At 34.2% G+C, this 15504-nt stretch overlaps 1 protein-coding gene across 2 annotated transcripts in view; it reads left to right on the forward strand.

The window, feature by feature from the left end:
- Positions 1 to 9693, forward strand: part of PTAR1 (protein prenyltransferase alpha subunit repeat containing 1) — a 57407-nt gene extending 47714 nt beyond the window's left edge. For both annotated transcript variants that reach the window (XM_036920204.2, XM_036920205.2), the window contains one exon: positions 323 to 9693. In XM_036920204.2, the coding sequence (XP_036776099.2) occupies positions 323 to 668 (346 nt within the window). In that variant the 3' untranslated portion in view covers positions 669 to 9693. The remainder of the gene's footprint in view (positions 1 to 322) is intronic.
- Positions 9694 to 15504: the final 5811 nt, after the last annotated feature.

Genomic DNA, 15504 nt, shown 5'->3' on the forward strand with positions numbered 1-15504 from the left:
ATTTCTATTTCATATTATAATTATAAAGAGTAACATTTTCAAGTGATTATCATCATCTCACTCTATGTTATTAAAAAACCTGTGGGGTAGCATTGTTTCTCAGAAACAAACCAGTAATCTGGGCTCATAGGATCTCTCCAAACACCCAGAGACTTCATCATAACTGTTCTTCCCCTTCTCCAGGTAACTCTGGGTTGGGAAGGAGGCCATGAACTAAGTACTGTATGATTTTAAATTATCAACTTATTTTTTGTTTCTCTGGAAAGTCTGATTTTGTGATGTGTTTTTCTTCTCTGTATTCTCTTCTCCCCCTCTTTCACAGGCGGCATGTTTTTTACCTTCAGCATCACTTAAATGATCCATTTCCTCACAGCATGACCCAGGTGTCACCTGCAGACAGCCCTGGGGGGACTTTGAGTGACTTGCACCTCATCCCAGCAGGCCCCCACACATCTCAGGCAATGGAGATAGAGGGACTCAGTGACTCTGGCAAGCAAGGCTATTATTCCCAGGAAACCAAACGCCTGAAGCGGACCCCAGCTGCAGACTCCCTAGGCCTGGAGATGGAGCACAAGTTCATCGATCAAGTATTGTCCACCTGCCGGAACGTAGAGCAAGCCCGGTTTGCCAATGCATACAGGAAATGGCTGGTTACATTGAGTCAGTGAAAGGTGGATCAGTCCTGCAAGCTTGCCCTTTAGTGCAATATTGCTTTCCTTTCTTTTTTACATAGTTGCATGAACTGTTTGGTATTTGCCAACTACATGTTCTTCACTTTTAGGTTAAAAGTCCATAGTAAATCATTTTATTTATTTGGTTAAGAACTGGCATTCCTTTGGGGATAAGATAATTGTGTAGTTCCTTCCTGATAGTGAGTCTTAATTTTTTCTTTTGAACTTCTCATCCTTTATATTTCTGAACATGAGACTTATTCTCATAGTTTTCCTAACTGTTCACATACCTCCACCCACCTCAGTGCAATTGCTGCATAGGCTAATTTTTTTTTTAATTAAACATTTATGTTGTAGTTCAGCTTAATAATACAATACAAAGTTACTCAACCTAATTGTTGTTTTGAGAATCAAATGGCCAGATGGATATGTGAAAATATGGAAAAATGAAAATGAATTTCTCATTCTCTAGCATGTTTTTACTCAAGGTACAGACCAACATAACCAAAGTCAGAAGAATTACAATTTGTATGAAAAACATGCTTCCAACGTGTCAGCCATTTTCAAAATGGTTATTTGGGAAAAAAATTAATTTTAAGTGTTCATGTAATTGCAGTACTGGAACATTATTTTTATCACTAGTTTTGATAGATTGTTTTTACCTCAAATTTGGTATATGCCAAAACCATTCAAGTCAGCCCTTACAAAAATCATTTTTTAAAAAAAGAACCTGGAATGCCATTTTTAGTTATTACTACTTACGTTCCTTCCAAATTCACCATGAAAAATGGGAGAAATATGCATAGAAATGTATCCATTAAAAGCTTGAATTTTAAAAATTTAAGTTTTGAGGATACACTCGATAATCTACAAGATTTTTATGAAGTGATTATTAGAAATTTAATGGCAAAAGCTAGGAGGAAAGAATAGTTTTGAAGGTTATTTCTCCAATCTTTATTTTAAAAAACAAAACAATTTTAAAACTTTGATACTAAACTTATCAGGGATGAGGTACCAAAGTATCCACCTCGTAGCTGTATCTTTTCAATAACAAGGGCTGGGTTTTTCAGCTTGACGAAGTAGGGGTGGGGAAAGCATCAGGTAATATTTACCTTTTTATATATTTCCCTCTTCATAAATGGTCTGTGTCTCTTCTTCCCATGTATCTTTCTCTGTTTTCCCAATCTGTTCCATATTTGCCGCTTTCACTTTTGTATATTTTTCCTTAACTGTCTTATTTCAGGGATGTGTACTGAAAGTATTCTCCTCCTTATTTCCAGTGAATTTCATACCCCATTAAACACACACACATACACAATGGGAATTTGCATATGAGCTGCCCCTTTGAAAGTTCCTAGTTGTTGTCCTATGTGTGCAGAATGTGAGTAGCAGTGGCAGAAACAAGTATGACCACCATACTTTTCATGTTCTCCTTTTCACTTGCTAGGCCACCTGTAGGGTGAGGAGACAGATAGATGTAGGGAAAGGCAGACATCTGCATCTCACTGTTAAGGAAACCCTGGACTTGACTAAGGTGCACTGCTTTAGCAGAAAAGATCAGGGCCTTTTCTTGTGCATCATGATTTTGTTGAGTGGCAAATTGTCCAGTGATACTTAAGAACACCAGAAAAATTGTCCAGCCTGGCTCCTGTAGACAGAAGCTACTCTTCTCTGAGAGCAAGTTTGTTTTATAGTTTTTATGGTATTTAGGTGAGAAAAAAATTGCCATTATGAACAAATTCCATGGCCCTTTGTGTGCATATTTTGAATCAAATGCCTCAAGGTTTACCTAGACCTCTATGGATAAAACCATTAGTTTGTGATTTTCAGCACCTGTAGTGGTTGGGGTAGGGGGAGTGGAAAACTACACAGAGATGACGGGGGAGATTTAGCCCATTCCATTAATACATGTTGCCAAATTCTGGCCCCACTAAGTATTACCTTTTTTCAAGCATCATTTAAGTATCCCAGATAATAAGGCTTGTGCTTGGATGTGAGAGTGTCAGGACATCAGTGTACATGATGCCCTGTGAAACTGCTAAATTTTTTAATCCTCCAGCCTTTTTATACCTTCCACAGAGTTTATCTTGCCCATCTTGGATGTTAACTTTTTATGTGTTTTAAGGTCTACCCTTAACCCCACCCCCTTGCTGAAGCCATATAATCCTTTAATATATCTTGGCCTCCTGTCTTCCTAATAAAGTTTTAAGGGGGAAGTGAAAATGCAAATATCCAAAGGTTACTCTTGGTATGTGACTTTTGTGTGGTACATTATTTCTAAAATTTGCATTTTTCAAGTGTTCATTTACAGAAACATCTAGTATTGCCCTATATGGTTGTGTTTTCTTCCTAAATGGTTGGCATCTAAACTCAACTAGCTGTAGCATGATAATCTCTCTGAATGAGCTCATGCAGTGGAAAGGATGAGTCTTTTTTCAGGTACTTGTTAGTCTTCGTGTATTTACAAAAAAAGAGTAAGATTTCATCAAGCCTTCACTGGAAGAATAGTAGGTCATCATACAATCCTGTGGATCAAGAATGCTACTGACAAACAAAAAAGCAATAATATCTGTATATATCTCCCCCCCACTTTCTTTTTAGTGTACCTATTCTGGTAATATGGTATTCCCAGATTCTACTGTGTGCCTTACTTATAGAGAGGACTCATTAAATATTTAATGAATGTTAACTGTTTGAAGAAGGGAAAGATTGATCATGAATGATGGATAGAATGAGTTATGATTGAGAAATTGATAGATTAGAGCAATGGATTGTGATTAAATGATGTATTCTAGCTTGATACTCTAGGGGAACTAATTGCATATAGAATAACTTAGATTTTTTTCCTTCATTTAACTACCTTGTTTAGGCTTGTTAAATCCCAGCCAAGGAATGCAGATTTATAATTACCTATTAACTGTACTTTAATATATATTAAAAATTCATAAAAACTAATGAAATGAAGCCTATTTGCATTAAGAAAACTTCCTGTTCATTTATGATGTTGGAGTACAGATCTTGCCAACAGAGCCAGAGCCACCTTGGGACATTTGAAGAAACTGAGATTTCAAAGACTTGTTGTTCTGTATCTGTACATGGTCATTCTTTGTTCCTCCTTTCCTCCTCCCTAACTTCAATTGTGGACCTTTTAGATATTCCTTAAAACCTATGTGCATCATTTTTTTGAACTTAAGAATTTGATACATATTAATGTCCCCTTTTTATTTTCTTGGTTTTAGCATTTTATTACCTCTTTGGAAACTCTGGGTCCAGACTTGGTCAGATTTCTTACTCTTCTGGTATGGTCCTCATTTAAATTAAAGGCTTCATTATTAATAAGATTAAATGTATACAGATTGTCACTAAAAGCCACTTAAATCTTCAGGTAAGGGCTTATGTGACACAAGATGTAGAAACAAGTTCTTGGATTTTTTAATGTGGCAGTTTATAGGAAAGCATTTATGGTGGTAAACTGTGACTTAGATACATTCAGGTCATGTCAGTCATGCTTAGTGAGGCACACGTGTGTATAAAGGCAACTTTTAATATTGTTGAGAACAAATTGTCAGTCTAGTGATTTTCTCTTACATGACACAAGATGATACCTGACACAGGGGCTACATAAATACAATTTAGGTGTACAACTACCACTTGACGTACAACATGCTAATCTCTGCCTTAGGCTCTCTGAGTTACAGAATATACTAAAGATTTCATTATAAAAGGATTTTGTTTTTTTTCAGAAAGTTTTATAAGGTTATAGTTATGTTGTTAACCAGGAAATTATATTTTAGAACTTAAAAATATTTAAAGTATGCTAGCAAATTTAAGCAGCATTGTAATAACTGAACCTTTGTCTTCTGAGTACATTTTTTAGTAGAACTTGCAGACCCAAGCACTTTACATGCTGACCTCCCCATGCCTGGATACACTCTGTCATGTGCTCCTGCTTAGTGGAGATGGACATGCAGACACAGGAAGTTTAGGCACATTCAGTGTCATGAAGGCAATGAGCAGGAAGAAATCAACCCTGAGAATTCTGCTTACCATCACACAGTGGCTTTAAAAAATAATTACATGCTGTGTTAATTCGAGTGCCTTTCTTACTCTTTTGGGGAGCAAGATTAATGTTTAGGTAGAAAACAGGATGAGAGTTTTATCAGTTGATTGTGACTCATTATTTTGTTCCAATTGCTAGGCAGTCTCATGGAGTATTTACCCTTTTATGAGATACTGATAGAAGCACATAGGACACTGATTTGCATTTTATTAGTTATCATTTTTAAGCACCCCACCAAGAAGATTTAGTTCTTTCTCTGTGACAACTTTTTGGGGTTGGAGGCATCATCTTTGGAGGGTAGCATGTGCATAATTAAAGATGAACCTGGAACCTCTGCGCGTATTCAAAGGGCAAGACTTGCAGTCTGCCTAACAGAAAGACCACGTGGTTGTCCTAAATGAATCCTTTGTCTCACTTTAAGGACCTTAAGAATTGCCTCCCAAGTTCAGAATTGGAGGAAAAGAAGTAAACAGTGAAATGAAATTGTGAATGTGGCATTTTATGTATTTGGGTGTAGAAAGGCGAAGGACAGACATTACATATTTGAAAATGGCAAATAATTTTTTTACTGTAATTTCATAAAAATACATAAAGATTCCAAAATGCTTTTCAGAGGACTGTCAAATAATATATTCCTAAACAGCAGCAATATGTCTTATTCATAGTGAAGACAGAAAACCATTGTGTCACTTGTGGATCTGGGGTATGGGTAGGGAGAACCTCTGACTCCCAGCTTTTGACTGTTGTTCTTTTAACATTGTAAAACCAAATTGCTTTAAAAAAAAGAGAGAGATTAGTAGCTTAGTCTGCTAATGAAACATGTGCTTCCAAATATTAGCTTTATACATTTGGTGCTTTCTGGACAATAATACAGTCCACAAAGCTAATCCTGGTATTTCTTTTATTAATCTGTTGTTATTCCTCAGGGTGTAGAAGATTTAGTAAATTTAGGACAAAATTTTATAGTCAGTGGCAAAAAAATATATTACTAGCTCTTAAAATTTTAGTATAGATAATATTTTTTATAAACCACTACCAGTGCAGTAGCTTGTAGGTGCTCTGTGTCTGCCTCTTTGTTCACTCTGCTGCTTCAATCCCCATATGGCTCTATTAGGAATGTTCTCTTACATACATCTTCTCTGGAAATTATTTCTACAGTGTATTATTTCCGTGTTTGGCAGAGGAGGGGGTGTTTTAGTTGACATCATTCTGTTTTTGGAAATCCTATTGAAAAAATGATAACTGTTGGTTTTCAAACTAACTATTTTGGCTTCTTAAAATTTCAGTTTCCCTGAGGGTTTTATGTGCCTGTCCTGTACATATTCAGTGCATTGCGTAATGCCTTGTACCTTGACCAAGAGGTCAGAGTTCTTAGTCTAGAAAGTGAAAACTAGCTTATCACTGTCTTTCTTACCACCATTGTCCACATGCTTAGCTTCAAATGAAATGCAGTATTGTGCATAAGGTACATAATCAGATTCAAACATACAAGGCAAAGATATATAACTGTACAACACTAGGTGAAATTTAGATACTTTTAAGGCATATATATGTGTATATTCACATGTATGCATGTATATACATTTCAATTAGATTTGGGACTTGGATTTATATAGTGTTTTTAAAAGGAATTTTATCCAGAGAATTTTTATTTTCATATTTGCTTCAATTGCTCCTATTTAAAGGCAGTTTTCTTTGTTAAAGCAACCCCCTCAAGCAAAGTTGGAAACCTAACACAAGTGCCCACTTTCCTGAATTAACCAGATACTTGTGTAAACTGTTAAGTTTCTGGTTGCTTATGAACCATAACATTCTGGCTTTTCTTCCATACCTGAGAGAATCAGCCTTAATTTTATGTGTGGTAATTACTTTCCTCAAAGTACTATGCAGCATACTTCAGATGTTTATCTTTATAAAATGATCAGTAATAAATTTGAGATTTCTTTTAACATCGTGGGGATGAACAATTTCACATGTCCAGATATTAACTCATGCATCAGCATTCTATGCTAATGCTCATCGATTATCCTCTCTCTCACAAATGTCATCTTCCATTTGGAGCAGGTGTTTTTTCTTATTGGTTAAAGAATGAGTGTAGACTGAGTGCAGTCATGGTAGGTGCTCAATAAATACTTAATTGATTTTTGATATACCATCAAACTAACAGCTATCAGAAAGGAGACTGTTCTCATCTTTTCACTGAGGAGTATCTTTTTTGAGTAATATATGTTTGAAACTGAGAAATTGTAACACTTGAATTATTAACTTTATTAGGCTGGAGTTTGTAACAAAATATTCTTTATGTAGAACATGGTATGAAGATAGGAGATGTGAGAAGTTTAGCATTTTTTTGTGCAAAGCATATTATAAATGTCTTAATAGGCTGCTAAACTCTAGAGAGAACTGCTGTAATTTTCTGCAATCAGTTTCTATGTTGCTATATCTCATTTTATCCTGCTTATGTTCTGTTTATTTCTCCAAAAACCTTGGTTGTTTTCTAGTGTCTTAAAGGTGGTAATAACATAATATGAAGTTAATTAAATAACTTCCATTTACTTGTTTTCTCAGAACATCTTTAATATGAGGTAAAAATTCTGTGTATGATATGGTAGGTTCAGAATCTGTTAATTTGTGGCTTTGAGTATTTTTGACAGTTTACCTAATGTAAAAAGATTTAAACAGTTTAAAAACATTCCAACCTGAGCTGTGAGGAGCAGAGTGTGTAGTACACGTGTAATTAGGCATGGTCTCCTGGCGAGGTGCTTGATGCATGACTATGATGCTGGCTGCTGACTGAGGCGCCCACCGTCAGCACTGTATTTTAGTGTGTTGTTCCCACGAGAACAGCAGTGTACTAGATTACCTTGGTTTTGAGTTGGACAAAATAAAAGATGAGGTATTATAAGTATGCCAGATATTTACTACCAAAACAGAGAAGAGGAGGGGAAGATCATTAAAAGTCAATAATTTTTTTAATAGCTTCTAAAAAATTTGTTTAAAAATCTTAGTCTCTTAGACACTAGGAAGTTGCATACTTTTAACACTGAGAGACTAGTTTAAGGGATAGTTCTCAGATACTATATTCTACTATTAGAATTTATCATGTGTGTTAATTTTACATGGCTTGAAGATTTCCCCCAAAATGGAGTATTTAAGTCAGTTGCAGTCAGTGTAGTTTTAAGATTTTCTTGTAGGTTATGGTTAAATGGAAAAGTTACATACATGAACTGTGATGCAAGGGTCAGATCCTAGACTTAAAGACAAGTTTGGCTAACTTATTTTACTGAAGATACTAATTGTCTTCACTCTGATTACACTGCTGTTTTTCTTAAACTACCTTCCCCAGTATAACAGTCTGCATTGAAGTTCCTTTCATTCTTACTATTTACTAATTGACATTTTTTTAAGGATTAAATACATTGTGAATTCTTCTTACACTTAAAATGTATACATTGCAGAGGGATAAAAATAAATTTTGCAGTAAGTAATGTGCAGAGTGGGCTGTGGTGTTCTAGGAGTTAGTACTCCAAGAATGCTTAAAGTATGATGCTCAATTCTAAGGCTAATATAATGACTATAGACTTTCTATATCAGCACTGTCTAGTAATAATAAATGTGAGCTACAGATGTAATTTAATTCTCTAGTAGTCACATTTTATAAAAAAACAGTGAAGTTAACTTTAGTAATAAATTTTAGTTAACTGTATATATTAAAAATACCATTTCTAATATACAGAATTATAGCTATATTTTACTTTTTTTCCCATAGTAGGATTTCAAAATTCAGTGTGTATTTTGCACTTACAGTGCATCTCAATCAATTCTGACTAGCAGCATTCCAAGTGCTCAAATAACCATGTGACTGATGGCTGCTATACAGACATACTAAGGAGATATTGCAGGTTCAGTCCCAGGGCGCTGCAATTAAGTAAATATCACAACAAAGACAGTCAAGTGAGTTTTTTGCTTTCCCAGTGCATGTAAAAGTATGTTTGTTTACCGAATAGCATGTGTATTAAGTGTGTGATAGCACTATATCTATACCTACCTTAATTAAAAAATACTTTGCTAAAAAGTGCTAACCATCATTTGAGCTTTCAGTGAGTCATAATCACTGATCACAGATCACCATAACAAATATAATTTTTAAAAACTTTGAAATATTGTAAGAATCAGCAAAATCTGACACAGAGACACAAAATGAGCAAATGCTATTGGAAACTGCCCCAATATACTTGCTTGATGCAGAGATGCCAGAAACCTTCAATTTGCTAAAAATGCAGTATCTGCAAAGTGCAATGAAGTGAAGTGTAATAAAATGAGGTATGCCTGTATTGGACTGCAAATTCATAGGGTACAAAGTGTGACTTTATTTTAAACTGGGAAATGAGGTAGGCATGAAATTATTGTACGTTATTATTTAGTATACTTAGAAAAATAATTAATAGAATTATCCACTCATTTTCCTTTGTTTTCATTTTAAATTTGTTCTAGAAGTAGGCTCAACCTGTTCTAATTTGCCAAGCATTATTAGAGGAGGAAGAAATTCCATGGCATAAGATACCATGATAAACTGGTTATACCAACACATTACCAACAACACATTGTTCAATGTGTTCACTAAATTCTTACCCATTTTTTCAAAATAATAAATTGCATGTTATTTGCCTATCTGTACCTATTTTGTTTTTTACATTATGATAATAATAACATGTATTAACAATCCTAGGATTCTAATCTTCCTATGCAGCTGTTTTCCAGAACTTACTGGTGCACTTACCAAGATGTAATAAGTGGCAGAAAGTATAATGGACCATTCTTTTTTCCATTAGATTTGTTTTTATCATGTGACCATGGACCAAGCTAGCTATAAATTACTGTATTACTGTATAATATGGAAAATAATGTTTATGTCTTTGCTAAATGTTTGCAGTTTCTAAGTAAACTTTTCATCTCCTACAATGACGATTAAGGAAGTGTGAATTTATTTTTGCTGTGGTGATTTTAAACTCAGCCAGCTCCAATCTGCCAAGCTGTTCTGTTTAATTGCTGTGATGGTGGTAGTGGGGTGGAGGTGAGAGTTATTGTCTAAGTGAAACCAATGATTTGATTACCTAGATTTGTAGGAAAAAAAAAGTCAACAAATTAGAGAAACTCACGGTTGTCGTTAGAGTGCATTAGCAATGACTGTCTGACATATGAAAATCATTTTGACTAGATAAAAGCTTTTCCCATATATTTCAAATAAATTCCCCAAGCAGGGAATTCCTTGGTTATTTCAGTGTTTTATCGCTTGTTTTCTTAAGCTTGAGTCTCACTTCTGTATATTATCAGCCAGGTAGAGCAGAGTTACTAAATGGTATAATACATAAGTAGACTCTGACTTTGATAAAGTGGACACTTTTTTACTCAAATTTAAGTATTTCAAAAGAATGTTTGATGGGAAAGTCCTTTATTACTTTGTCCCATGACTATTTAGGATTATATTTTAAATAATGCAGTACTGTTATCTATGTCTATTTTTGGTAGGAAACAAGACACAAAATTTATTTTGCACTATCCTGAAGTACCACAAACAGTATTTCAAACCAGTATTTTACTTTGATAATCTAGGGAAGGGAACTAGCTTACTAAAAGACAGTCTTGATTAGAATTACTAAACAGATTATATAAGAAGTCTGACAACAATTAATATTAGCAAAGTGCTTTCCTGGAAAATTCTTTGCTTAAAAGTTTGCTTCTTGAAATGAAAGATTTACAGTAACAGACAGAGGCAGGGTGGTATAGTAGCTAATTAAAATTTTTAAATGTAATAAACCTTTTATCATTTGTATTTATCAGTAGCACTTTCTTCATGTTGGAAGCTAAAAAGTTTGTGTGTATGTGATTTTTTTTTTCTTAAGAAGAAGCAGTATTTAAAAACAAAACAAAGCAAAACTTAAATGGCATGTTCCAGTCTTCTTACTCCACTCGAGATTGGCTAGATTGGACATCAACATTACTTCAAGTAAATTTAAAAAGTATGCCCTTTTGAGAAGTACAATATCATATGTCCTATATTATAGTAGAACTTTTCTTTTGAGAAGTACTGTATCATTATGTGCCCTGTATTACAGTAGAAGTTGAAAATCGAACAGTAACTTCTATAGTATCTTTTCTTTCACAGGAAGATTCTTAGAATAATCCTGGCTGCCAGGAAGAATTCCCTTACCATTCCTTAATTGTATGAACAAAAGATGGATAATACTTTTGAATTGACACTTCTAGTATTGGAAGCCTCTGAAGATCTACAAATCTCTTGTATTAGATTCCTCATGTACTGCTTACAGTAACTGCAGCATGGTTAATGAAAGATCTGTTGTCTGTGAAGAGGAGCTAACAGTAGCCCTCCGTGATATTTTTTTTTTTGTCACATATTTATGAAATTGCAAGTGATCTCCCTAGACACATTGTTGAGAGAATACTGGAAGATGGGTGAGTGAGTGAGACTGGTTCAGCATCAGTCACCCCATTTGTTTTATTTTCAAGGACATTTTATACAGTCTTACCATGTACTAAAGTCCCTGGAAACAAAAATAATCACCAATTATCACTTGTCTGTAACTAAGTGGGGACACATCTATCTAGTTTGTGACAATGATATATAAGTGTTAATGTTAATTATTTGATGTGAAGAAATTTAAAAAAAGTTTTAAACCACCTATAGCATTTATTGTAAAAAATAAAATAACTTGAATGTACAATAGGAGAATCAGTAAATTGATATTTTCCTACAGTGGTATAAGATGCAACCATAAAACAGAATATATAATTATATGGAAAACAATGCATAAAATTTTAGAAGTTATGAAGAAGTATATAAAATTAGATTCTAATTTTATTTTTAAAAGTAAAGTTAATTCCCATTTCCAATAGCAGTGGGACCAGTACTGCTACTGAACACATCTGAAAATGAAAAAGATACTAAAGATTTTCTTCAAGGCTGGATAAATAAAATCCACATCACACTGAAACTGCAGAACACCTATAGAAAAAGAAAATCTTGAAAGTAAATGAAGATAAAAGTTGTTAAACTGATAGCTGACTTCCTGTCATCAACATTTAAAATCAGAAGACACTGAGAATGATAAATTCAATGTGCTGAAATTATGTAACTGCCATTATAAAATTCTGCACAGTGAAAAAATTCAGGAATGAGGGTAAAATAAACATATATACACATATATAATAAATCATATGCGTGTATGATTCCATTCATGTTAAGTTTTAAAATAAGATGGTAAAATCTATAAAGAAAGCAAGAAAATTATTGCTATAAAGGTCAAGACAGTGTTTGTGTCTCTGGGGAACAACAGAACCATGACTAAGGATGGGATCAAAAGGGGAAATTTTGGGGATGTTGGGCAGGGTTTTTTTTTTTAACTCAGCCATGGGCACATATTTTATGTACTTTTCTCATTGTTATATTAATAATAAAAATAGTATTAAATACAGTACAAAGTTATTTTTAAGATGCCATATTTATGGACTAGAGAGCATATAAACAATTCCACCCAAACTGATCTGTAAATTCAACATAACCAAAATTCCAGTGGGTTTTTTTCGGTGAAATTGATAAGCTACTTTAAAATGTTTATGAAAATGAGAAGTCTTTAAAATAACCAACAGTCTTGAAAAGATAGTGTAAAGCTATAGTAATCAAGACTGGTTTTTTGCATAAAAACAGACAAGTCAATGGAATAGAATTGAGCCCAGAAACAGACCTATACACATACAGTCAAGTGACTTTTGACCAAGGTACCAAAGTCATTTCAATTGGGGAAGACTAATAAACAGTGCCAGAACAAAATATCTATATGGAAAAAGTTGAGCCTCAACCATGGCCTCTCTTACAAAAATTATAAGGAGGTCATAGAACAGAACATAACAAGAAACCAAAAAATCACTAGAAAGCAATATTTTGTAAACGTGAGGTAGACATTTTACTGGATGGGACACAAAAAGCCATCATCATAATGAGGTGATCAGTAAGAAACTCAAATCTAGAAAGCCATGCAATGTGTAGGGGTGTGTGCATGCTCAAAAGAGAGCTGAGAAGGCTGTGAGCTATCATTTCTCACTGCACGAGGAAGAAGTGAAGGCTAGGACAGTTACAAACTGCCTGGAGGAGTGTGGAGGGTATGCCCTATCATGCACACACAGTCCCTGTTGCTGTATAAGCATTTTGGGAGCTTGAGGTGTAATCTGAAACTGGCCCCTATATGTAGAGAGCAGGGAGAAACCAAAGCAAAAGACTACTTCAGATGGGTAGCTGGCCGTTTCAATAAGCAAGGGAACTTGCATACTAGGCTTGTTTTGGGTGGCCACAAGACAAGTAAGTCTCTGCACCCACCCACCAAATCTTAAAGTTCATACAGAGGCCTTAACTGCGTTCACTCACAAATACCATCCAGATGATCTCAGTACCACATCACTATCTCAAGACTATGTCCTTGGGGCAGCTGGGAGTGAGGAAGGGAAGTGGAATGTACATGACAAGGACAGAGGAGGTGGTGAGGAGCCTCTGATGGTTGAGGTCCAGTTCACAGGTCAACTGGTGGTCACATCCTCTTGATGACCACCCCTACCAGTCTCTCAGCAATAACTGGGAGATTTGATTCAAGGAAATCTATGTCTAATCATTAACTGACCACTAGGCCACCGAGTAAACACTTCAGTGGCTACAAACCATAAAGAATACAGACTGTACAAAATTAGCAAAGTCACTAAATAACAGCAGGCAATGACTAAAAGCTGGTGATGAGGAAGAGTCTTATTCCCGGAGTTGTCACATTATAGTATTCAAAATGTCTAAATTTCAACAAAAATATATATAACACATGGAAAGAAAGCATACCAAGAGAAAACAAGCAAGCAATAGGAACTGCCCATGAACAGAAGTTAAGACTTACTGGACAAAGACTTTAAGCTATTTAAAATGTGTTCAAAAAATTAAAAGGACAGTGTTTAAAAAACTAAAGGAGAATGATAAGTATGTCTCCCCAAACATAAACTCAAGAAAAATACTTAAAGGCATGAAATCAGAATTCTGGAAATATATATTGAATAATTGTACAGGTACTCTGCTATAATAGGTCTCACCAGCAGATTTGAGTAAGAAAAGGATCAATAAACTTGAAGACAGTTTAATTGATAATATCCAGTCTGAGGATCAGAAAGAAAAATATAGCAAAAGTATATAGGGCATAAGGGATCTATGGGACACCTTCAAGTTGAGGAACATATGTATTGGTATTCCAGAAAGAAGAAAGAGGCAGAGTATTTGAAGAAAAAAAATTTTTTTAATTTAATGAAAGACATGAATATACAAATCCAAAAAATTCAATAAACTGTAGGTAGGATATACTCAAAGAGACCCATGTGAAGACAATATAATCAAATTGTCAAAAACTAAGAACAAATAGAGAATCTTGAAAGCAGCAAGAGAGAACTGGTCGTGTAAGGAGGTCCTCAGTAATATAACATGATTTCTCATCAGAAACCGTGGAAACCAGAAGGCATTGGAAGATATGTTCATAGAGCTGAAAGGAAAAAAAAATTGTTATCCAAGAATTTTATATCTGTTAAACTATCCTTCAAAAGCAAAAGAGAAATTGACCCTTCCAGATAAACAAAAACTGAGAATCTGTCACTAGCAGACCTGCCCTAGAAATATTTAGTATTACTATATACCATAAAAGACAGTGTAAATGTATTCTTCGTAACTTTTTTTTCCCTCTATCTGATTTAAAAGATAACTAGAAGTTGCAGTAATTACAAGTTTGTTAATGTACTCAAAATATATAATGATTAAGCTATGATAAATAGCATAAAAAGTTTGGAGAATAGAGCTATATAGTGTACAAATATAGTATACAAGTTTTTGTATATTATTGGAACTAAGTCCAAACTAGAGTGATATAAATTAAGATGTTACTGGTATTCCCCATGGCAACCACTAAGAAAAACAGGAATAAAAAATTAAAATGGTACACTAGAAAATAGATAAAAATACAAGGCAACAATGGAATAACTAAGGACCAAAAAAAAAAAAGACAAAAGTGACAGACATAAATTCTATCTAACCAATAATTACATTATGTAAATGGATTAAACCCTAAAAAAGACAGAGAGATTGGAAGAATGGATTTTTTAAAAAGACATTGTCTTAAGAGAATGAGAAGACAAATCACAGACTGGCAGATAATATTTATAAAAGACATAGCTGATAAATGACTGTTATCCAAAATATACAAAGAACTTATAAAAGTCTACAATAAAAAATGGACTTGATTAGACTTGACCAAAAATCTTAATAGATACCTTACCAAAGAAGATATGCAAATGGAAAATAAGCGTATTAAAAGATGTTCCACATCATGTGACTTTAGAGAAATGCAAATTAATAAAACAACATGACACTACACACCTATTAAAAAGGCCAAAATCCAGAACACTGACAATACCAAATGATAGCAAAAATGTGGAGTAACTAATTCTCATTCATTGTTTGTAGGAATGCAAAATGGTACAACCACTTTGGAATAGTTTAGCAATATCTTACAAAACTAAACACACTTTTACCTTACAATCCATCAATTAAGCCACTGGTATATGCCTAAAGGAATAAAAAACTTACATGCACACACACAAAAATATCTGCATACAGATTTTTATAGTAGTCCTATTCATACTGCCAAAACTTATATGGAACCAAAATGTCCTTCAGTAGGT

The sequence above is a fragment of the Manis pentadactyla genome, chromosome 3, assembly GCF_030020395.1.
Source record: "Manis pentadactyla isolate mManPen7 chromosome 3, mManPen7.hap1, whole genome shotgun sequence".
NCBI lineage: Eukaryota > Metazoa > Chordata > Mammalia > Pholidota > Manidae > Manis > Manis pentadactyla.